The sequence below is a fragment of the Triticum urartu genome, chromosome 3A, assembly GCF_056163025.1.
Source record: "Triticum urartu cultivar PI428250 chromosome 3A, HENAU_Tu73, whole genome shotgun sequence".
NCBI lineage: Eukaryota > Viridiplantae > Streptophyta > Magnoliopsida > Poales > Poaceae > Triticum > Triticum urartu.
In genome coordinates, this window is record NC_141875.1 from 272,782,112 (window position 1) to 272,806,894 (window position 24,783).

General features: G+C 48.9%; 2 protein-coding genes across 5 annotated transcripts in view; both read left to right on the top strand.

Annotated features, from left to right (window-relative positions):
- Positions 1-625: 625 nt before the first annotated feature.
- Positions 626-24,783, top strand: part of LOC125528979 (light-mediated development protein DET1) — a 32,046-nt gene continuing 7,888 nt past the window's right edge. For 3 of the 4 annotated variants that reach the window (XM_087546906.1, XM_087546907.1, XM_087546909.1), the window contains exons 1-8: positions 1,911-2,143; positions 3,481-3,905; positions 4,028-4,256; positions 4,731-4,826; positions 17,669-17,737; positions 18,147-18,203; positions 18,292-18,372; positions 18,457-18,621. In XM_087546906.1, the coding sequence (XP_087403032.1) occupies positions 2,063-2,143; positions 3,481-3,905; positions 4,028-4,256; positions 4,731-4,826; positions 17,669-17,737; positions 18,147-18,203; positions 18,292-18,372; positions 18,457-18,621 (1,203 nt within the window). In that variant the 5' untranslated portion in view covers positions 1,911-2,062. Of the gene's footprint in view, positions 1,407-1,910; positions 2,144-3,480; positions 3,906-4,027; positions 4,257-4,730; positions 4,827-17,668; positions 17,738-18,146; positions 18,204-18,291; positions 18,373-18,456; positions 18,622-24,783 lie in introns of those variants that run through there. The other variant, XM_087546908.1, reaches the window with a different exon arrangement.
- On the top strand, positions 11,255-17,662 carry LOC147979429 (uncharacterized). Its single transcript, XM_087546905.1, has one exon. The coding sequence runs from the start codon at positions 13,432-13,434 to the stop codon at positions 14,974-14,976; it is 1,545 nt and encodes a 514-aa protein (XP_087403031.1). The 5' UTR covers positions 11,255-13,431; the 3' UTR covers positions 14,977-17,662.

Below are 24,783 nucleotides of genomic sequence, written 5' to 3' on the forward strand. Positions count from 1 at the left end.
TGTGTTTGGTTTAGGTGGGACTTATAGGGACTTTTTTAAGTCCCTAAACCAATAAGTTTCTGAAAACAAACACCCTCTTAGCCTTATCTTCAATAACTAACAAATCCTTAAAACATGGTGAGACAAATTGTGCTAAGAGACCATCTTTTGTCTTATCTTAAATAAGAGAAGACAAATCTTTTCTTATGAGTTCTCTCTCCTTCACCTCATCATTTATCCTACGTGGCACTCCTAAGATAGCACTATTGTATATGCCCTTAATCGCAGGAGTATAATTCGGTAACCACCTAAAGTGGACTGGATCACACGTTACGTATATCTAATCCAACGGTGCAACTGCAATTAAATCGCACGTTCGTCCACTAGTCTGATATACTGTGATATACTGCTACGATAGTTAGCAGTGCCCCGAGCTAAGAGCATCTTGAGCCGTTGAGCTCCTCACAAGGCATTTTTTTCGTCGTTTGAGGGGCTATCGACGAGAATTTTGGCATGGGATGAATAAATCTCCAGCCGTTTGCACCCCAAGCGAGGCCGTCGTACTCGTCGCGCTACCGCGCCGCCCCGTTCTAAGCCGCGCCCGCGCCTGGCCGCTCACGCCCGCGCCTGGCCGCGCCCGCGCCGCTCGCGCCCGGGCCGCTCGCGCCTGGCCACGCCATGCTGCCCCCGTCCGACGCCGCGCCCACTGGCCTTCTCCAGCAGCTGCGCGTGGCCACGGAACGCCGCCTGCTCGTCGCACCGTGGCCCGCACTCGTCGTTGCTGTTGGTCTAGAGCTCATACTCCACCTGCGCGTCCGGGTTCGACATCGTCTCGCGCCAGTCGAGACGCACCACCACCCCGGTGACGGAGGCGTCGCCGGAGGCCGCGGCACGGAGGGCGTCGCCGAAGGGCTTGGAGACGAGCGCGGAGGGGGCAGTGATGTTGGCCAGGAAGGCCATGTCGGGTGTCCTCCTCCAGGGTGTCCATGGTCAGCAGCGGCTGGTCCACGCTGTCCGCCGCCAGCACAGCCGCCACGCTCGCCTGCTGTGTGTTCCACATCTTGAGCGCAAAGTAGCAGCCGCCGCTCGAGCGCAGCCTCGCCAAGCCCGCGAGCTCTTCATTTGGCGAGGCGGCGCGGGAGGCCGAGCGCGTGGCAGCAGAGGGCTGGCGGGGCGGCGTGGGAGGCAGGGCGACGCTGCGGGGCGGAGCTGCGGCGGGGAGGCACCGAGGCGGGGTCGGGCGGCCGGGACGCGGGCGGAGCTGGCACGGGGAGAGAGAAGTGGATGGGGAGAGAGAAGATGGGGCTCTGTGAGAAGAAAGCGACGGGAGGAGAGAATGTGAGAGAAAATGTGGCTGCAGGTGGGCCACACGGGGCAAAAAGATGGCACCGGCTTCCTCAGCTGCCTCTCAAGGGGCTGGGTTTGGGGTAAGATCGTCGGAGCTAATTTTAGTCAAATCCAGCAAAAAACAAGTCTTTAAGAACGTGAGTGAAACATTTTTTCACCGTCGGGTCTAAAAAAGCGGTACTCTGGCTGTTCGGGGAGCCTAGCGCAGATGCTCTAAATGGCAAATATACAACCCGATCCTCCTTTTAAAGGAGTACTAGTAAAATGCATGTGCAATATACGTTTATATTAAGTAGGATATTAGTTCTATGTTATATTAGGTAAGATATATCTGTTGCATGTTGGTATTTGGTAAGATAGAAATGATAGGATATTAATTACATAACAGATTTGAAGAGATAGCGTTGAGTCAAAACGTGTTTATAACCAATGATAGTGATGGGTAATTAGAGCGTTAAACGTGTTTGGTGCTCAATATTAAAGTGATTTAAACCGCTAGATAATATGATTTGACGGTTGAGATGATTTAGATCTGCGAATTTGGTTCTTTTTATATTGATATAGACATAGATATAAATAAATAAATACTGATCATCAGAAGCAAAAATCCCCTTCCCACCCTCTCACATCCACACCAGCGGAAAAAAGTAATAATCCCCACCGCCCAACCCTAACCCCCACCCTCCCCGGCGCGTGCGATGCTTCGGCGCCGGCGGCGGCCACGGGTGGTGCAGTGATGGTGGGCTTCTTCCGCAGCGGCAACCTTGCCTCCAGGGTGTTCGACCGCCAGTTCCTCTCTCCGCGCCCCGGCGCAACCGTACGCTTCTTCCTCCTTCCTCCCGCCTCGCTAACCCTCAGAATCGGTGATAGGCGTAGTGCTCTTGCGACTGTGGGCACGCGGAGGGCGGTCGAATGCGGCTGCTTTCCTGGCGTTAGGGCGGGCAGAGGGTGGTGTCGCTGTGGTTGCCGTTGCTACACGTGATTAGCCTTTGTGGCCTGTGGGGGGTTTTGGGGTGGGGTGAGGCCCCATTTTTGGGGTTGTACTGTTGACTATGGTACTCCTGTCTGTGCTGTAGTATGGGAACTGTGGCTAAGATATTTGCCAGAGATATCTAGAGTCTAGAGCTAATGACACTCCTGGTATTAAGCCATACATGGTAAAATATTAATGCGACAATGTCAGCCTTGTGAATAACTAGTACTCCCTCCATTTCTAAATATAAGCCCTTTTAGAGATTTCAATAAGGACTAGTACATACGGATGTATATAGACATATTTTAGAGTGTAGATTCACTCATTTTGCTCCGTATGTAGTCCATATTGGAATCTCTAAAAGGCCTTATATTTAGGAACGGAGGAGTAGCTCATAAGCAGTGAAATGTCACAAAAAAAAAGAGAGGTCAAATGAAGTAGGCAATGGTCGGAGTGAACTGACAACATGCCACCTATCACCTTAACAATTTTAGGATAATTTGTACAACAGGGCGATGCAAGATTATCTTATCCCTATGACTTAGACAATTATCTATGTCAAGTAGTTTAGTTAACTAGTTTATGGTTCAGAAAACAAAACAATGGTGTAGGATGTCAAGCTTGAAACTGAGTGTGAGGAATAATGCAGCAAAATCCTTGGGATTTCTGAATTGAGATTTTTTTTGGTGAGTTGTTATGTAGTGCAGAACACCTATCAAGCATGAGCAAACAAGTAAACAATTGGCTAGTGTGTGAGATTGAAAATAAAAATACATGCAACATTGATGAATTTGTTATTGCCTGTGTCCATAATCTAGGATAGATGAAACATGCACAAAATCTGCACACTTGATGCTGTGGCAATACTTTTAGATAAGGATATTCATTACCCAAGATGGGGAGTGTAACTGTCAAAAGTTAAAGTTCAAGAATGTAGGCTCATATCTTTCTTTTAGGTAGACATAATTCACACTTGTTGCTGTATATTTTTTGATGACCAATGTGTGTTGTCTTCCTGTAATAACTATTGGAACTCACATGCTTTGGTGTTCTAGCATGCTCTTTATATTGAGTCTTGGTTATGAACTTGTGATGGGAGCAAATTTCTGCAACCTTTTTATTATGCAACTTAAGAAGATCTAAGTGGTTTTTCTTCTCCTTCCCTTTTCCATTGTTGACAGGTTAATACTGTCAGACAATTCTATGAGAATTTGGTTCCAAGTTACACTATATACGACATAGATTGCCCAGATTATTCGTTTCGCAAGTTCACTGATGATGGCAAGTATCTTGTGGCCTTTAGTCGAAACCACCAAGATTTGATTGTGTACCGTCCCATCTGGTTAACGTTTTCATGCCATGAAGAATGTGATTCTCATGATCTTCCGGCCAATGCAGAGAGATTTGACAGTTTCTTTAAGCAGCTCTACTCAATCTCACTTGCATCCAGCAATGAGTACATTTGTAAGGACTTTTTCCTTTACATGGAGTGCCATCAATATGGCTTATTTGCAACGTCAACTGCACAAAGTAATGACTCAAGTGCCACTGACGGTGCAATTCACGGGGTACCATCAATTGAGAAAATAACTTTCTATCTTGTGAGGTACAGTTATCTATTTGTTCTGATTTAGGAAGAATGCAGCTTTTAACTCAAACTAAAATATATTCTGTAACCATGCTTTCCTACATTTGGGTGGATTAGCACATCTGTATTTTTGTTATTAGGCTAGAAGATGGTGCAATACTAGACGAGAAAGCTTTCTGCAATGATTTTATCAATTTGGCTCATAGTATTGGTGCTTACTTGTATGAGGATCTGGTTTGCATTGTCTCTCTACGATATCAAACAATACATGTCCTACAAATCCGAGATTCAGGCAGCCTTGTTGAGGTACGGAGAATTGGTGCATTTTGCCGGGAAGATGATGAACTATTTCTTTATTCACATGGCCAGGTACATGCAAATCTTTGTATTTTTTCAAGATTGCTGGGTCTGCAGTCTGTACACGGGTTGCATTCATTTTCACATATTTGTTTCTTCCGGTTCGCAGCATCTACCTATTAGCCTGTCTTGACGTACCTTTGTTAACATGTTCTCAGTTATACAATCACTTTTGGAACATGTGTGCAACATACCACATGGTTTAGTGAGACATATAATTTTAGTTTATCTGGGAATATCATTATAAATCTCTGGTTTACTATCGAATTTTGAAATTATTGTTTGATATTCTTTCGTTCATCCTCTCTAATTGTTGTCTGAAAATAGTCTTGTTTTACCCACATCACTTCTATACAGCAAATAGCCTTTGGAGGCTGTAGCAAACCTTCATGTCTGCAATCTGTCATCCTTGAACAAGACTAATTGGAAATTTTCTGGTATTGAACTTGTGAACTACGAAATTGATAATGGAGTTTATGCTTGCAGGCTGCACAAGGGAATTCTTTTCTTCCTGGCATCAAGCAACGGTTGCTATCATTTATTTTTCGGAAGACTTGGAATGAGGAACCTGATCAGGCTTTGGTTAGCTACTTAGCTATCTTACACATTCATTTGCTATGTGATCTTGATCCGTGCTTTGCATTCTTACTCGCTTAGTTATTCCCAGGTTGATCTCAATATTTTGAATCCTCACGTCTGTTAGGAATATGCAACTTGTATTGTCACGGGGCCATAGGCTGGTATATATACATGTACAGGTGTAGGAAATATTCAGGAAACCCCTTATACAATGGGGTAAATATAAAAGACTACATGGCTATATGTACAGTACTCTTAACACCCTCCCTCAAATTCATGGTGGATGAACAACACTGAGTTTGGAGAGATAGAAGCCATGCTGCACTCTAGTCCGGGCCTTCGTAAATAAATCCGCCAACTGTAACTCGGAAGGCACATACTGAAGAGCAATAAGCTGATCCTGCACACCAACGCGCACATAGAAAGCATGAACACCAATATGCTTGGTGAGCTCATGCTTCACAGGGTCATGTGCAATGCTAATAGCACCTGTACTATCAAACAATAGCAGAGTCGGTGTAGTGACAGAAACACCAAAGTCCTGAAGTAACCATTGTAACCAAGTCACCTCTCCAGTCAAAAGAGCCATAGCTCGCGACTCAACCTCTGCACTCGAACGGGAAACTGCAGTCCGTTTCTTCGTCTTCCAGGCAATGAGAGAACCACCAAGAAAAACACGGTAAGCAGAACATGAACGGCGATTTGAGGGATCACTAGTCCAGGTAGCATTCGAATAGGCCTCAAGCCGTAAGGAATTGGAGCGAGGAAAGAACAGACGATGAGAGATCGTGCCTCGAAGATATCGGAGAACACGAAGGAGGTGACTATAGTGAATCGAAGTGGGAGCAGAGACAAATTGACTCAGAATATGGATTGGTTAAGAGATCTGGATGAGCGACAACTACATAGACAAGACTCCCAACAATATGATGGTAACGCGTCGGATCAGACTAGCGGTCACCATCAGTATACGGAGGTGGACATTGAGCTCGATGGGAGTCTCAACAATGTGCTCATCAGTAAGAGCAGCACGAGCAAGAAGATCCTGATATACTTCTCCTGGGAAATAAAAAAGCCATCTGAGGTAGAAGAGACCTCTATCCCAAGAAAATAGCGAAGAGGGCCAAGATCTGACATAAGAAACTGCTCACTAAGACGAGCCTTCACAAAGACAATATACTGCCAGTGATAATCATGTCATCAACGTAGAGAAGAAGAAGAGTCCGATCAAGAGTAGAAAGATGGACAAATAACGCTGGATCATGAGCACTCGCTGAAAAACCATTGGCGGTCGCCACAGAGGCAAAACGCTCAAACCAAGCGCGAGGGGCTTGCTTAAGGCCATAGAGAGAGCGACGAAGACGGCATACCATGCCATCAGGAACAAAATACCCAGGTGGGGGCTGCATGTAAACCGCTTCACGCAACTCACCATTAAGAAAGGCATTCTTAACATCAAGCTGAGACACAAACCAGTGGCGAACAAAGGCCATGGCAAGAAGTGTGCGAACAGTGGTCATATGGGCCACAAGAGCAAAAATCTCATCGTAATCACGACCATGCTCCTGCTGAAAGCCACAAGCCACTAGACGAGCTTTGGCTCAAGAGAACCATCAAAGCGAGTCTTAACCTTGTAGACCCACTTACAAGTGATGGGGCGAACACCGGGAGGAAGAGAAACAAGATCCCATGTGTCGGTGCGCTCAAGAGCAGCAAGCTCCTCTGCCATCGCAAACTGCCATTCGGGATGAACAACAACTTGACGATAAGAAGTCGGCTCAAAACAACACCACCAACGCGTGGAAAACCAAGGCGATCAACAGGCGGAAGCGGGCAAGGATGCAACCCATAAGTAGGCTGAGATAAGGAAGGTGGCACATCAGTAGACGCATCCATATTTTGCAGATGACGAGTATAATATTGCATAAAAGATGGAAGAATACCAGTAGGATTCACCGAGAGAGGCGAAGGTGCAGAATCCTATGACAAGCGAGGTGAGGAAACCATGGGTGATGGTGGCGCCGGATCTGCAACAGTTGGAGAAGCGGGGGTGTAGGACGGACGGGCAAGGGCTTAACTGGAGTGATAAGCGTGTCAGGGAAAGTGAGGAAAGATATATCCTCTACTGAAAAGGCCGAGGAAGATGGACGCGGGTAGATGGGACGCGATTCATCAAAAGTCACATCCTGAGAAATACGCATCCAACGACCGACAGGATCCCAACAACAATAGCCCTTATGCTCATCGCTATAACCTAAGAAGACACACTCAACAGACTAAGTAGAGAGTTTGGTGCGTTCACGAGGGGCGGGAAGAACATAGCAAACACAATCAAACAAACGAAGCGCCGAGTAATCAGGAGAATGACCAAAGAGACGTTCGAAAGGGACGCCACCCTACAGAGCAGTGGACGGCTGAAGGTTGATGAGATAGGTGGAAGTGGAGACAGCCTCAGCCCAAAAGTGAGGCGAAAGAGAGGCGACACTCATCATCGCACGGGCCGTCTCAAGGTGACGATGCTTGCGCTCAGCCACACCATTCCGAGCATGAGCACCAGGACAAGAAAACTAAGCAAGAGTACCCTGCTCTGCAGGAACTGCACGCAACATCTTGGAGATATACTCTCCAGCAGAGTCAACATGAAGCACATGAATAGGCATAGAGAATTGAGTGAACCATGGCAGCAAAACGCTTATAGATAGATAAGACCTCATTATGAGAAGACATGAAATATATCCAGGTGTGGCGAGAGAAATCATCTATAAAGATGATATAGTAGCGATGACCCCCTTTCGAGGCAAAGGGAGCCGGACCCCAGACATCAGAGTGAACAAGGTCGAAAGGACGCTGAGATACAGTGTCGCTATGACGGTAAGGTAACCGGACCTGTTTACCAAGACGACAATCCCGGTAGTCTAAAGACATCGTCGGAGACGGGTCCAAGAAGACCACGTCGAACTAAAGATGAGAGACGAGAGCCACACAAGTGACCAAGGCGATGATGCCACTGCTGAAAAGATCTTGTAGACAAGGCAACAGAGGCGGAAAGACTGGCAGCGGTGGCAGTGGAGGGAAGGTGAAGCCAGTCAAGCTCCCAAAGACCCTGGGAGTCACGGTGTCGAGGGCCAGCACCAAGGAGAGCACCAGTGTGACAGTCCAGGAGTCAAAGTCGAGACTGACCCTATAACCAGAGTCAACAATCTGACCACCAAAAAGGAGCTGCATGGTAAGTCGAGGAACATGAGCAACATCAGGAACATGAAAAGATGAAGTGCTAAGAACGCCTCGGCTAGTAAGTGGGAGAGAAGTACCATCGGCAATAATAACATGAACAAGAGTCGAGAGATCGAATGGATGACAAGGTGGATGAATCATGAGTCACACGGAGATGTACCTGCATGTGTAGAAGGTGGTCTCACAATGCCAGAAGAGTCGGTAGCAGAACTAGCAGAACCTGTCGATGGAGAACGGAAGATGCAGGTAGCAGGCATCGAAGTCATGTAATCTCCTGCTCAGTCAAGAGCTCAACTGAAGAGGTCGGCGTAGATGCACTCGACAATAGAGAGCCGGAGGTAGCCAGCAGGTTGCGAAGTCACGCAATCTCCTGCTCAGTTAAGTACACATCCGGATTAGGCGACGTAGTAGCACCGGGAAAGGAGCGGCCACCTCCACCTCTGGAAGCGGCGGTGTAGCATGACCAGTAGTGTCCGCAAATGCTGACGAAGGAGATGAGGCCGTATGCAGACAAGCACCAAGTGCTAAGGGAAGACGTGTGTGCGAGGTGTAGTCCATGGAGCCATATACACCAACACTGTCGGGGAAAGTCGCAAGAGGAGTCGATGTAAAGCGACAAGCACTGGTGGAAGTCGTGAGAGGAGTCGGTGTAGAACGACAATCACAATGTGCGGAGGTTGAGAGAGGAGTCATTGAAGAGCGACCAACATAACCTGTAGAAGACGCCAAAGGGGTCGACGTCACAGGTGGACGAGCATCAAGCACCGAGGAACGGCGCATGTGCGAGACGGAAGTAGTGAAGGGAACACTATCAGGAGACGGGCAGCAAGGGACATGCGTACCCAAGGAAAACATCTCTCTCTCTCTCTCTACTCGCGAAGACCCAACAGCCAAGCTAAGACAGCCGGGTTAGCAGGCAGCTGCGGAGCAGAGCAGATCACAACGGCACAGGAGGCTTCAGCAGAATTTGTCTAGGCAAGTGCACGAGCGTGAACACACGTCACACCCTTCACGGGTGGTGCAGAAGCAGCAGGTGAGCAAAGCACAAGTCATGTGCAGGCACACTCCATGGGCGGATGGGTGTCACGGAATCAGGCCAGGCTTTGAGCAGAACACGCGCACCCAGATGAAGCTCTCGTGAGGGAGCAGTGACCTTCAGCAGAATTTGTCTAGGCAAGTGCACGAGCGTGAACACACGTCACACCCTTCACGGGTGGTGCAGAAGCAGCAGGTGAGCAAAGCACAAGTCATGTGCAGGCACACTCCATGGGCGGATGGGTGTCACGGAATCAGGCCAGGCTTTGAGCAGAACACGCGCACCCAGATGAAGCTCTCGTGAGGGAGCAGTGACCTGGCGCGTGGAGGCCTTCGGGCGTAGATGAGCGGGGCGGGGCGGCGCGTGATGAGGTGGCATGGCGTAGTCTGCAGTGGATCGGGAGGAGAGGAACACAGCGGCAGCCGTTCAGAGAAGAAGCGGCGGCACACGACGGGATCGAGCATGAGTTGCGGCGTGCGAAAAAAAAACCCTAGGGCTCTAATACCATGTTAGGAATATGCATCTTATATTCCAATGGGGCCATAGGCCAGTATATATACATGTACAGGTGTAGGAAATACTAGCAAACATTCCTGTGCACAACGGGAGAAAAATAACAACATCACAACCCATCACCACACATAATCTGCTTCATCCACTTGAAGAAGGTAATCCATTTGTCTCGTAGGGATCCTCATTTCCGCCGTCACGGACGTAGGCCGTTCACCTTGTCATAACACGTCTTGACGCGGTCAAGGCGATGGATTTGGTCACCGCATTGCCATTGAACCACACCGGTACAAGAGAACATTTATAACTTAAAAAAGTAATCTTGTCGAGCTAGACTTGAAGGCTGCCTTCCACAAATTGCTTCCTGATGTTCGTGCACTGTTACATAATGAAAATGTTCTCAACCAATATTTGTGTTAATTCGGTAAAATTTGTATAACATCAACCTTCAAATTTGGAGTATAGTAGATGAAACATAATTATTTCCAACAGAAATCTAAATTTGTTAACAAATCACCAAATGATATACACATTTCCGTTCAACACATATTACTACAAAAAATATCATCTGCCCATTGGAAGCGAACTGAGATTTATCGAGAAACCACTCAGCAACAGGGTAATACAATTTGTTCACATTGACAAAGAACAATATTAATCCAAAACTTAGTACGGCTCCGCAGATCAAGCCGGTGGTAGTGATACAAATCAAAATGCGGCTAATCAATTGGCGTGACTGCCGCTCACCAAAGTACGGCTCATGCACGCCCTCCCGAAGCAGCCTCACCTTTCTTGGATATGGCATCAAGTTCATGATCGCGCGAATCCAGCAATATCTCGTGAACTTCCAAGATAAATCCAAAAACTGCGTACATGTTTCTTTGGTGGAATAAACAACAGATGCGATCATGAGAACATGCGCTGCTAAACTGCACCGGCAAACAAAGTTGATTTGAGCCTGTGCATTGCAACGGGAGAAAATGACAGTATGCAGAACCAGCTCCGTCGTAGGGTTGAGTGCTCGGGGTGCAGAACCAGCTCTGCCGTGGGGTTGAATGCTCTTAGGGGAGGGCGGTGACAGCAGGGCAGAGCTAGTTGAGACCAGTGCGTGTGTGTTTTTACATTTTCCTGACAGTATATTTGAATTTTCAATAGTAACTTGTTGGTATCTCTGGTGCAAGCAATAAATAAGCATTTGCAAGCATACCAAATACTAATCCATACTTAATACATACTGGATCACAGTGCTAAAGTCTGTTTCTACTTGCAGAGTTTACATCTTTGTTAGACGATATGATACAAAGCACAACACGTGCTCTCAGGCAAGAGCATAGACAATCAGTAGTGGTGTGGATACTACACAATCACAAAATGTAGTGCTGCAAGCTAGCACAAGTTTATGTTACTGATAAAATGCCAAACATATGCATCTCTGTCAGCATTTGTGCTAGTAAAGACAGAAAAAGGGAAACTGAATTAGTTTACTCTAACATTTAAACATTGAAAACTGAGACACAGTCACCACCTCATTGATGAGGTTCATTATACCTGAGAAACCATGTCCATCACATCTCCAGAATCTGCAGAGGACACTCGTGCAGGAGCAAGGGAATCAAGCTCATCGAAGAAAATTACTCATGGGCGTGCTGATCTAGCCTAAAATTGATGGTGAATACTGATTATCTGAGTATATGTGGATATTTCATGGCAATTATATGGCTTGTGCAGATGGATATACCTTCTCAAAGATGTCCCTGATATTCTTCTCTGATTCTCCAACATACTCCATGTTTATCAGTTCTAGACTTTTTACACTGAGAAAGTTTAGTGAGCAAGTTCCGGACCTTTTACGCTAAGAACATGTAATGAGCACTCAGTTGCTACTGCTTTCACAAGTAATGTCTACAAATTCAAAAGAAAACATCCTAGTGAGCATGTATTATGTTGTTGTTGGATACAACTAACTTTTGAAAAACGAGAATGAAAACTCAATTCAGACAAAGTATAAAACAAGAAGTAATGTCTAGAACCTCTGAAACTTTTGAGAAATCAGGCGCTAGAAATACCTCCTACGTGTAGCTATGATCCAGAGCGCCACATCAATCAACCTTGGAAGATGACAGTGTCTGCGATGGCCATGAGCTGGCCAAGGCAGTCAGGCGCGAACTTGCGTGTGAACATGTGCTCATAGGTCTGAGTTGTTGGACTGGTGCAGCTCGGCGATGAGACGCAGCAACGCCTCTGACGCGGCATACGTGTGCGGATCGCCGTTGATGCGCGTGAGTGTGTACCGGGCGCAGCCAGCAGGGTCGGCCAAGTTGAGCCTCCTCGGTAAATATTACTCCTGCGGGTAGCAGGAGTCCTGCGCTACGACTCCAGCAGGCACTGCTCACTGCGCTCGCGGATGACAAGCAGCCATTTGGAATAGAAGAACCTGAATCCAAGAACGGCACAGCAATATAGCTCTTCCACCATGGTCACTAATAAGAAGCTACGGTTAGTGTCTCCAAGAAACATAAACAATTCACAGTAGTAAACAATTCTCAGATCCAATGATGCATGAAGCTCCCTGCCTGGTCATGTTCATTCTCACTGAAGTTTGATGTTGCCCTGAATATATCTATCAACGGTGAGCACTGCATTTTCTTTGCAGGTCCCTGCTGCAATCAAATTTGCAACATCCATAAACCAGTCCATAAATACTCTTAACTTTCTCAAGGGGATTACAACTTAGAGCCAAATAGTTTCAGATTCGGGAAGAAACTCATTGAATGTGTTGTTGTCAAAGCCTATTGCCCCTGTTGCCTTGAAGCTCCTCTACCAAGAAACAAATATCAATTCACGGTTTGACTAATCTAGACCAAAACAAATCAAACGAGCTCTCCTGATTGTGCTATACAATCCTAATCCTCCTCTGCAAGTAGCCAACAGCTTTTCCCCTGCCTGCAACTGCCCGCTTCCTATGCCAATAGAGCGCGCACGTCAAGCCACCCACGACACACACACAGCCGGCCAGCCGGTGGGAGTATAGAACGGACAACACATATGCCAGGGGACTGAAGATCCACCCGTGGCAGAGCAAGATGAAGGTGAAATCGATCCCAGAGGAGAAAGAGCAGGCTTTCACTGGCAACCAAGATGACTATGATGCAGAGGATGTCTCGTCTGGCAGCAAGGAGGTGGTGACATGGTGGAGGCTGCCGACGGCGAAGAGTGTAGACCTGGACGTGGGGCGCTGACATGATGCCACCGTATGGGGACGGCCGAACGCCAAGGGACACCTGGACATGGCGGTTGTAACACCCCCTGTATGGGCTGTCGCCATGTGGTTTGTACCTGTGTGTGGGCTACAAGATGGGCCAAGGGTTATCTGTGTGTGGGCGTAGTAGGAGTATATGTATCACGTTGTAACACCAAAGGGATTTAGGTTGTAGATGAATGAACTCTGAAGCTTTCTCACCTTCGGTTCTCTTGTTCCTCAGCCCCTTGTCTGATTCCTCACCCTAATTCTCCTCAAATTATCTCAAACTACCAAGGCACTCAGGTGATCTGTCCGATCTCGATCCATTCCACGATCGGGTCATGACAATTTGGTAATCAGAGCCCCAAAATTTCCTCGAAATTTTGCTTCCGCTGTGTGTTCCTCAACTCTCTTGGCCAGATTCGTAACATCCATTGCCCTGGGTGCGGTTTGCTTCCGTGAATCGCACAAAATCCCTGGGCTAGGTTGGATCGGCTTGGAGTGGAGCGACAACGACATTCAAACCCTCAGCACATAGACAAGAAAACAGTCACCTGCCACTTCCTGCCTAACAGGTGTTCGACGAAATGTCGAGCAAGCAAGTGGTGTTCACCGGCGGTGTTCTCCGCGTCACTGTGCACCATGTGTACTACTCGATCAATGAGGAGACGTTGCAGCAGGTGTTTACAGTGTATGGCGTGGTGAAGATCTCTGTGTACCAGAGAGTCAACCATGTGGAGGCGGTGGTTCAACTTCGATCAAGAAGCGCGGCAGCACGGGCTCTCGCCATGCATGGTCGGTGCATCTATGAGCGTGCTTGCCTCCTCGACATCCAGGATGTGTCGCTGGAGTACAACCTGCACTTGTGCTCGCTGCTCGAACAGAAGCAGACCACAACCGTGGCCGAGTACACGACGGCGTTCTGGGAATGCGTACAACACGTACTGGATATCAACCCCAACCTAAGCATCAAGTGCTTCGTCCACCAGTACATCGAGGGGCTGCACAAGGATATTCAAGCAGTCATGCAGTCGCAATCGCCGTCTAGCATCACCAGAGCATCGTGTCTTGCTCGGATAAGGGAGGAAGAGATCATGCAGGATGAGTCGATATGCGCCGAGGAGTGTGGCGATGGCTACGGCCATGGAGTACAGGACCGCGGCATCGATGCGAGCAAGCTTGCTGCTCCGACACCGACCATGTGCTTGACAGAGTGCCCGGATTACGACGACACCGTCCATGTCGCTGCACCTGCCGTGCTTGCCTCCCCTGCCGTGTGCGGCGAGGACCTTGACATTGACAATGCCCATGTCGCTGCACCTGTTGTGCTTGCCTCCCCTGGCGTGTGCGACGAGGACCTCGACATCGACACCGACCATGTCACTGCACCAACGCCCGCCATCTGCTCGACGGGTGACCTGGCCCATGGTAGAGATGACTACGACCCCATGTCAGTGTCCATGATCCTCTGGAGTATACCAGCCCCACCACAGAGAGTGATTCCTGACTTTAAGCTCATCGCGATGATACGCACCAGTTGTTTGTTCAAAAGCTCTGTCGATGCTGCCTATGTGTTGACAGTCGTGCTCATGTCGGATCTGATAATGGGTCGGAAGGCACAAGGACAGGTGATCCGACCAGCACCGCGGCCTTCGTTCTTCAGCAAGCATACCAATACAGCTTCACGTGAGGCATGCATGGCTATTTGGCATATGACTCATGAAGTTGACATTTTGTCCATTGGTGCACAACATTTTTCGCTTCCTTTACTTAACTCATGGCGACAAGATCACTTAAAGCAGAATGATCTATTCCAGATGCTTAAGAAATGGTGCACGCATAATAAATATGTGCAGCTCGCCCGTACAATTTTTGAAGCTTACATCCAGTTTCGTGCTACCAGTGAGGTTTTCACTTCAATGCTTAATTGGGAAGCTGCACTTTTGTCCACGGACCTCCTATTCGACGAGTACACTGAACCGATGACTATTGAATGGCATTTTTATCTTGTGCAACCGGTTCATCTTTATTGTCTTCTAGCTTCAGCTGAACCTTCTGATCGCGGCGAAGGATGTGAAGCTATGCTCACTTGTGCTCAGTTCACCTTGAGAGGAGTTAAAGTCCTGAAATAATTGCCAAGTTGTTCTACAACTATTCTTCTTATGGTCTCTTCTATGGAGGATAGTGCCCAATGGAAGTGTACTTGGAGATCACCCTCTGTGTTTGAAGAATTCCTAGCGGAAGTTACAGTTTGGCAACATGGAAATGGTGCCGTTAACTCCGCCTACCTGGTTCTCCTTGTTCGCTATGTGACACTTCAAGTTGAGACCGTCTTGGATGTTTCTCAACCCTGTGAACCCTTTGTTAACAAAAGAAGAGTAACATCACTGTATACAGAAGGAAGAGCATTGTTTATAGGAGTACTTCACCCCATTATTCCCTTTCACTTGCCATTGAAGATATGGGTTCCGGTGTTTCTAGTTACCAGCTTGTCTCGATGGAGCTCTCTGATAGGGGATTCAAGTTCCATCTTCGCAATTCAAAATTTGGAACAATGGGTGCTTCCTATGGTAACAAGTTCAGCTACCAGACTATGGGACCCAGGAATCTTTGATGTTCAGTGCCTCAGCGCTATTAAGTTTCTTTCAACCACATGGGTCTCATGCTTATTTGTTCCTGATGTGAAAGATTATCTTGGTCATGGACTTGAGCTTTCAGCTGCAACACAACAGGATCCTGGAATTCGACACTTTATTCTTCTACCTTGCTACTTCTTGGGAAAACCGGGTGTGTGCGCTGGTACAGTAGTGCACCTGGGCAATACAAACTTTGTTGTGACTGTATTTGAATATCTACAGCTGTGGGACAAGGGAAATTCCATTTTGATTCAAGTGACTGCAGTGTTCGGCACTTTTGGTGCTCTAACTTGCACGTACAAGAGGACATATTTTTCTGGAAGGCAATGGGACCCTGGGATTTTGCAGTTTATCCTTGGAACTTGGGTATCATCTAGTGGCAAGATGGTATCATCTAGTGGCAACATCTTGCATACACGCATTCTCAACTTATCTGAAATTTATTGTTGGCTGGACTGTGATATGCAACTTGGTTATTTGGGACACATGGTTGTGATACTACCATCGACTCTATTCTGGTTTCCAAAGTGGCCTCTCTCTAAAATGCAGCAAGTTGAGAACTACATGATGCTTCCTCCAGAAAATATTGCTCAAGCCATGTTCGAACTAAACTTTTGGATGATAACACTTGAGTTCTCTCGAGATCGTTCAGCTAGCCACTTACCCCTTCAGTTCCTTGTATTTCTTCGCACCAGCAGAACTGAGATATATTCTTCTGGGACCCAATGCTCACTTTTTCCGTGGTGGTTTTCATCTGATCGAAGAGCAATTCATGAGCGGACACCACAGATCACAATATATACGCATGTGCAGATGTTCTTAGGAGGGCTCAGTTTTGAGATGAATCGATCTCAAGGCACCATAGAGACTGCAGCCATGTTGTGGCGCCATTCTACTAACCAGCTGCTTGTTTGTATCATTCGCATTGGGGAGCCCGTGAAGGGAGAGACCAAAACTTGCACTCGCCTGCTTGCTGTCAAGGAAGGGACCTCAAGTTGGTTTAGATTTATCTTGTGTGTGAACAACATGCCCCACTTTTCAACTACAGTTCCATTTGAAACTGAATTAGTGCCATCTCCCAATGAGCTGATCAGGTGCACGCATATGCTACTGCCATATGACCCAGGAGGACTAGCTCTTCACTTAGATGAGATTGGAGGTATTCAGAATTCAAGCTTGATCATCATCGGCTTGGGGGCAAGCCGATTTTCAAGGGAGGGAGAGTGTAACACCCCCTGTATGGGCTGTTGCCATGTGGTTTGTACCTGTGTGTGGGCTACAAGATGGGCCAAGGGTTATCTGTGTGTGGGCCTAGTAGGAGTATATGTATCACGTTGTAACACCAAAGAGATTCAGGTTGCAGATGAATGAATTCTGAAGCTTTCTCACCCCCGGTTCTCTTGTTCCTCAGCCCCTTGTCTGATTCCTCACCCTAATTCTCCTCGAATTATCCCAAACTACCAAGGTACTCAGGTGATTTGTCCGATCTCGATCCATTCCATGATCGGGTTGTGACAGCGGTGGCGGAGAGCGTTGAGCTAGTGGATCCGAAGGGGGGACGGATCCGGTAGCCGCCAGGTGCATCGGGCCGCTAGCACCTCGATCTAGTTAACAGTGGCGGCGATGGTAGGTAGAGGAAGAGGAGGGGATCGAGAGTTTTTTTAGGCAGCATGGGCTGCGTCGTGCGTGGGATGTGGCAGAAAAAGACTTAGTAAGGAAAAAAAGGAAGAAAGAACGAACGAACCGTTTTGTCGCTTGGCAGTGGCATACATTGTAATAATAGGTAATAGATCTGAGTCATTGATCTTTGCGCTTGACACAGAAATTAACGGAAGGGATGACGGATGGAGAACTATGAAAGCCTCCGTCCTTTATTATTAGGTAAAGATAAAGATGCAGGAAACCCCTTATACAATGGGGTAAATATAAAAGACCACATGGCTATATGTATAGTACTCTAACAACGTCAATTATGATGCTTAAAATCATCTCTAATTTATTGCATCCACTGCTGAAATATTCGCACTCCCTGTCATTATTGTGTACAGTTAATCTTGCATCTTTTGAATTGTTGAAACAAACTTATGCTTAATTGCTTATTGTCCCTTCTTTCTTGGTCGTGTGGTCTTTCTTGTGAAGGAAAAGTGTTTTGTCTCTACTTGTTTGAAATTGTATTTTTTGTTTGCAGAGGGTCCAGCATCTGAAGAAGAAATTTTATTTTCACTTTCAAGACTATGTGGATCTTATCATATGGAAGGTATCTATAGATACTTTCAAGACTAGCTTAAATGAATCATAATAGCAGTAGGATTTTGCTCTGTTTTTCTTTTGCCTTGGTTCTTTCTTTCTTCTCTCTTCTGGTTATTCTTAAGTATTGGCTAGCCTATGTTTTGTCTCCTTTTTGTTCCTGGTTTTGGCTGGTTTACTTTGGAAGTCTTATGCCTTCTCTGCAGTCTTTTATGTGAGATTTTTTTTTCTTCGACTGTCATCCCTTCATTTTTTTATGTTAGATTGAAGTTTTATATTCTTCACTTACAGTTTTTGTTGTTCATTTTAGCTAGCTATCAGTAACCTAAGTATTTACGGGGACTATGCTGTTAACTGAACACATTGTTTCCTGCTAAATAATTTTTGCAAGAGGTGTTTATAACATGATAGTGGAACAGGTACAGTTTTTGGATCGCCGTCACCTATTTATCAAGTTTGGTAGTGTCGATGGAGGGGTAAATCTATTTTCTCCTGACATCTTACCAGTATTTTATTCGCATCTTGTCACCATTTAATTGCAGACACTCTAATATATTTCTTTAGGTTACTCGAAGCACTGATCAAAACCTAGCATTCTTTGCTGTGTACAACATGGAGACGACAGATATTGTCTCACTCTATCAGGTATCTATGATCATCAGAGATGCTGTTCAAGTTATTGGATATATTTTCCCTTGTGTTTGAACATAATACATAATTTGTCAGCAGAATTCTTCGGAGGAGCTGTATTCATTGTTTGAACATTATTATGATCATTTCCATGCAAATCCTCAAAATTCTTCACATGAGAAATTTATCTCGTCGCATTCCAATAGTGTTCATGCTCTTGATCAACTTCGCACCATTAAAAATAAAGCAAGCAGCTCCTCACAGGTAATGCTGTTAACGCAAGTTGTATGAACTATGATGCATTTTTGGTGAACCATTCTATTGATCTGTTCCATTCAAATGCCTCGACAAGATGCGAGGACTTGTGCATGTTGCGGCCCTAATGGTCTCTTTATTTCCAAGAATGATGCTCTTATTGTTGACTACTGAAATGTTTCAACGTATTCTAGTAATAGCATGCACAATTTCCACATATGTTGTAAGAAAGAGGTTTTCTTGGATATAACACACATGACATGCAATATAAAAAACAGTTTTCTTGGATATGTATGTTCAGAATTAATTGCATAATAAGGAGATTTTCTTGGATATAATGTGGAGAATTCCAAATAATGTAGGGCTAGAAATTGAGTTTTAGCCTTCCAGGTTAGCTTCCCTGAGCATGCCGTCAGTTCTAGTAGTACTAGAAGTCCAATTTGTTTCAGGTTTAGTGAATCAACTAAGAAAAAGCAAACTTTGTTTTATCTTTAAGCTTATTTTCTGGTGCTTGTCATGCCTTTTCAGTTATATATACCAACTTACATGCAGTTCCAGATGACGTGGTATGCTTGTGAAAATGTTAGAAACCCATACCGTCACAGACCCAATTGCTCGGATCTGGATCGGGGAAGGGAAGGGGATGAGATCGGGCTTGGAAGAAGGGTTTCTTGCCAAGGAAGATGAGATACAGAGAGTAGGCGAGGAATCCAGTTCAGATACAAATCACGCATGCCTTGCCTATTGGCTACAGATGACTATATACCCAGCCACTCATACACGCAGGTGGGCCCATGCCACATGGCAGCGGGGGTCCCATCTTCACACGTCCACCGCATCAACCACTGGTGATGCAGGTGTGACATTCCCCACTCCTTTAGAACGGGCGTCCTCTTTAGAAGATGCGTGTTGCTCGATGTCGTCGCCCGGAGGTTCGTCCCGCACTAGAGCTTGTGGAAAGCGGCGACAGAGAGTTTTGTAGTCCTCCCAGGTCGTCAATGTGTTGTCGTTCGTCCAACGGACCTTGATCTACATGAGAGCACTGTTGCCGCGCTCGACCATGCGTCGCTCCACAATCTCCACAGGCTCGTTATCGTGGCCAGCGAGATCTGGCGGCTGCGGGAGCTCGGAGAAGACCGGCGTGTAGTTGGGGGTGAACGGCTTGAGCCGCGACACGTGAAAGACGGGGTGAATCTTGCTGTCCGCCGGGAGCTCCAATTTGTATGCCAACTTTCCAATCTTGTCGAGCACCGTGAACAGCCCAAAGAACTTGTATGCCAGCTTGGCACAGGGACGGTTGGGACGGACGACTGCGCATATGGTTGAAGCTTGAGGAGGACGAGTCTCCAACTTCGAAGGAACGCTCAGTGTGGTTTTGATTGGCCTGCTTCTTGAAACGGTGCTGGGCGCCCAGAATGTGCTCGCGCACTCCCCAGTCCCAGGGCTCGCCGTCGATGACCGGCGTAGACTTGTCGTCCCAGAGTGCCATGGCGCCAAGGTTGGGATCGACTCCGTAGAGCGCCTTGAACGAAGAGCATGTGATGGACGAGTGAAAGGACGAATTGTACCAGAACTCCGCTGTGGGTAGCTAGCGCCTCCATTGCCAGGGCTCGTCGTGCACCGCGCACCGCAGGTACATCTCCATGCATTGGTTGACCCTCTCGCTCTGGCCGTCCGTCTGCGGGTGGTACGCCGTGGAGTAGAGCAACTTGGTGCCCGCGTTGGCGAAGAGCTCCCACTAGAGCGCGCTGGTGAAGACACGGTCGCGGTCGGAGACGATGGACCTCGAAATGCCGTGGAGCTTGACGACGTGATCCCAGAAGACCTTGGTCACTTGCGGTGCTTTGAAAGGATGCCGGAGCAGGATGAAGTGCGCGGACTTGGTGAGCCTGTCCACGACTACCATGATCGAGTCGAAGCCTTCTGATGATGGCAAGCCCTCCACGAAATCTATGGTGAGGTCGCGTCGTGGTGCTGTTTGTACGGGCAGCGGGGCCAGCGTACCCGCCGTCTTGCTTTGCTCGTGCTTGGCGTGTTGACAAACTTGGCATTGACGCACGCAATCCACGACGTCGCCCTTCAGGCCCTCCCACACGAAGAGCTTCTTGATGCGCTGGTAGGTGGCAGTAGTGCCGGAGTGACCACCTACCGCGCTGTCGTGCAAGGCGCTGATGATCTTGGTGCGTAGTGTCGTGTTCTTGCCAATCCACAACCGATCTTGCTTGCGAATGAGCCCCTTGTAGAGTTCGAACCCGTCGTCGTCGGGGCTGATGATTGCCAGACGCGCCAAGCGCTCCTGTGCATCGGCGTCCGTGGCGTAGGAGTTGGCCACCTCCTGCACCCATGCGGGTTGGTAGATCGAGAGTGCGTCGAGGTTCAGCGCGTCAGCGGCACCGTTGTCGCTGCCGCGACGGTACCAGAACTTGAACTGGAGGCCTACCAGTTTCGCCATGGCCTTCCGTTGCAAACCGGTAGCTAGCCGTTGATCTTGAAGATTGCATAAACTCTTGTGATCCGTGACGATGGTGAACGGTCCCTGCTGAAGGTAGGCGCGCCATTTATCGATGACCATCATGACGGCGATGAACTCCTTCTCGTACGTCGATAGCTTTTGCTTGCGCATGCTGAGCGCCTTGCTGAAGAACGTTACAGGGTGGCCCTCCTGAGCCAGCACCGCGTCGACACTAGTGTCGCATGCGTCCGTCTCAAGGGAGAACGAGCGCGCGAAGTCGGGGAGCGTGAGCACGGGCGCGGTCACCATCCCTCGTTTGAGCAGATCGAACGCAATCTGCGCCCGCTCCGTCCACTCGAAGCCCTTCTTGGTCAGAAGGCTGGTCAGCGGCTTGGCGATGATGCCGTAGTGCGCGAAGAACTTGCGGTAGTAGCCTGTGAGGCCGAGGAAGTCCCGGAGCTCGGTCGCCGTGGTCGGTGTAGGCCATGCCAACATGGCATGTGTCTTCTCCGGACCAGTCGCGACGCCGTCCTTGGAAATGATGTGGCCGAGGTAGGAGATGATGTCTTGCGTGAACGAACACTTGGATTCCTTGGCGTACAACTAGTGCTCCCGCAACAGGGTGAGGACGAGGCGCAGGTGTTCCAGGTGCTCCTCCAACGTCTCACTGAAGACTAAGATGTCATCCAGAAAAATGATTACGAATTTACGAACATACTTGGCGAAGATGGCATTCATCAAGCACTGGAAGGTGGCCTGGGCATTCGTCAGCCCGAACGGCATGACCTTGAAGTGGAAGTGTCCATGATGCGTCTTGAACACCGTCTTCTCTTGGTCCCCAGTGCGCATTCTGATCTGATGATAGCCGGCGCGGAGATCGAGCTTGGAGAAGAATGCTGCGCGAGCCAGCTCGTCGAGCAGTTCGTCTACAATCGGTAGCGGGAACTTGTTTTTGACCGTGGCGTCGTTGAGCCGCCGGTAGTCGACGCAAAAACGCCATGTGCCGTCCTTCTTGACGAGAAGCATCGACGCTGCGAAGGGGCTCATGCTGTGCCCAATGACGCCCGGCTGCAGCATCTCTTGGACCTGACGCTCGATCTCGTCTTTCTGCAACGGCGAGTAGCGGTAGGGTAGGGTCTGGAGTTGGCGGGGCGTGCGTCCTCCACCAGCGTGATGGCGTGGTCGTAGCGACGATGAGGCGATAGGCCTTTTGGGTTGGCGAACACGTCGGCGAAGTCGTCCAGGATGCCCTGCACGCTAGGCGGTTTGGTGGCTTGGGGCTCCGTGGCACGGGGCAGGTCCAGCACGGCCATTACCAGATGTCGTTGCCGGCTTGCCATTTGTGCAGCTGATCGGGCTCGATCTCTTCCAGCGTCTCTTGTTGCTTGGGTTGAACACCTTTCAACGTGATCATGGTGCCCTGGTGCTCAAAGGTCAGCGTCTTCTCGAGCCAGTGGCAGCTCATCCGGCTGAACTGCTTAAGCTAGTCCATGCCAAGCACACCATCGTAAGCCCCCAAAGCCAGTTGCCGCATGTCCATGCGGAATGTGTCTCCTCGAATCCACCACTGCAGCCCTTGGACCATGCTGTTGCAGGACATGCGCTCTTCGTTGGCGACGCGTACCTTGACCGCCGGCACAGTGACTGACGTTGCTTTGATGCGGTCTACGAATGCCGTGGAAATGAAGTTGTGCGTGCTCCCAGAGTCCACCAACAACAACATAACTTGGTTGCCGACGAGCGCTCGTAGACGGATAGTATGCGGTGTCTCGGTCCCCGTGACAGCGTGCGTGGAGAGCACGCAACACTCGGGTGTCGGCTCTGGTTGTGCCGGTGCGCCGAGCAGGTCCAAAGCGTGGACCGCGTCGTCGCTGAGCAACTCACCGTAGTCGCCGACATGGATCGTAGGCAGTTGGGTGGCTGGCTTGCACCGATGCTCGCGGGAGTACCGATCTCCACATTTGAAGCAGAGGCCGTTGGCACACCGATGCTCGCGTTGCTGGCGCTCGCGTGCCAGGTCGTCGTTGGGCACAACAGCGCCCCCTGGCCGTGGCGCCCCCACGGCCCGTGGTGGTTGTGGCAAGAGGGGTGGTGGAGGTTGACTCGTGGGAGTGATTTGCGGACGAGCACGCTGATTTTCCGCCTCTTCTTCCATGATCCTGGCCAACACGGCAGCACGAGTAATGCTCGACGGCTCTTGAAGGCGGACCATGGCCCGGAGATCATGCGCAGGCCCAACAGGAATTGCGTGATGAAGAGCTTGGGGTTGAGCGTCGCGTCGAGGGCGAGCAAGTGGTACATGTGGGCCTCGAACTCCACCCAGTACTCTGCGACGGTGCTGGTCTGCCTGAGCTGCAGCAGCTTATGCATCTCCACCTCGAACTCATCCGGACCGAACTCGCTGATGAGGGCCGCTGTGAACTCCCCCAGGTTGGCGCAAGGTGCGTCTGACGGTACGCCTGGAACCAGTGTGCTGCGTGACCGTCGGTGTAGAGCGACGCCGTGGTAACCCAACTGTGTGACGGTATGTGGTACAAATCAAAGTAGGCGATGCAGCGGTCGATCCGGAGGCTGGGCGCCTCGCCGTCGAAGCGAGGAAAGTCATGCTTGGGGGGCTTGACCGTGTACTCCTCGGCTTGCCCGTAGTAGATGCCGCGGCCTGGCCCGTGCCCGTGAATGGCGGAGATGGCCACGTGGGAATCAAAGGAGGCACGTTGTTGGAGAGGCGAGCGGTTGGTCCTTGGGGACGAGGGCCGCGTGTTTGCTCAACAGACGTCACCGAGGACGCCTGGGGCTTGCCGTCTTGGGTGTCGGCCGCGTGCGGTCAGTGGAGCGCAACGGCGGTCGGTGATGGTGGTGGATCGCGGTGCTGCCGCACCTCGTGGACGTCTGCTTGAGTGAGATCTAGTTGCTTGCGGAGGTGCGCCAGATCAGACGACACCTGCGTGTTGAATGCGAGCTGCGCTTCGAGATGCTTGTCGCCCGCGAGCTTGCTTTCATCGAACCGCGTCAAGAGCGACTGGAGCATCGATTTCAGCTCTCCGGTTGATTCGGACATGGCGGCGATGATGTGGCGGGTTTGGGCAGACGTTTGGTCGGCGGTGCCGTTGCACTCGCTCCAAATCAGGCCAACCCCACTGGGGATTTCGGGTGGATCTCGTCGGAGCAAGTTCCACACCCACATCGTGGATGTTACAGCTTGATCGAGAGGGTGAGAGTGGCGGCGGAGAAAATTGGTGGTGGGGAATGGAGGCTCTGATTACCAACCGTCACAGACCCAATTGCTCAGATCTGGATCGGGGAAGGGAAGGGGATGAGATCGGGCTTGGAAGAAGGGTTTCTTGCCAAGGAAGATGAGATACAGAGAGTAGGTGAGGAATCCAGTTCAGATACAAATCATGCATGACTTGCCTACTGGCTACAGCTGACTATATACCCAGCCACTCACACACGCGGGTGGGCCCATGCCACATGGCAGCGGGGGTCCCACCATCACACGTCCACCGCATCAACCACTGGTGATGCAGGTGTGACACATACCTTTCAAATGAAAAAACTAGAGGTGTGAAACGGTCACTAGTTGCTGATGGCTTATTTCTTGATAACTATAGTTACTACATATTTCTCATTTGTGTACGCTTAAGGCATCTGATTTGTGAACAATTTACCTCTTTTGTTAGAGGATGTAATAATGAACCTTTTGATGATTGCTAGTTTGC

Coding starts and splice junctions, on each gene's coding strand:
- LOC147979429 (XM_087546905.1), top strand. CDS start 13,432: ATGTCGAGCAAGCAAGTGGTGTTCACCGGCGGTGTTCTCCGCGTCACT.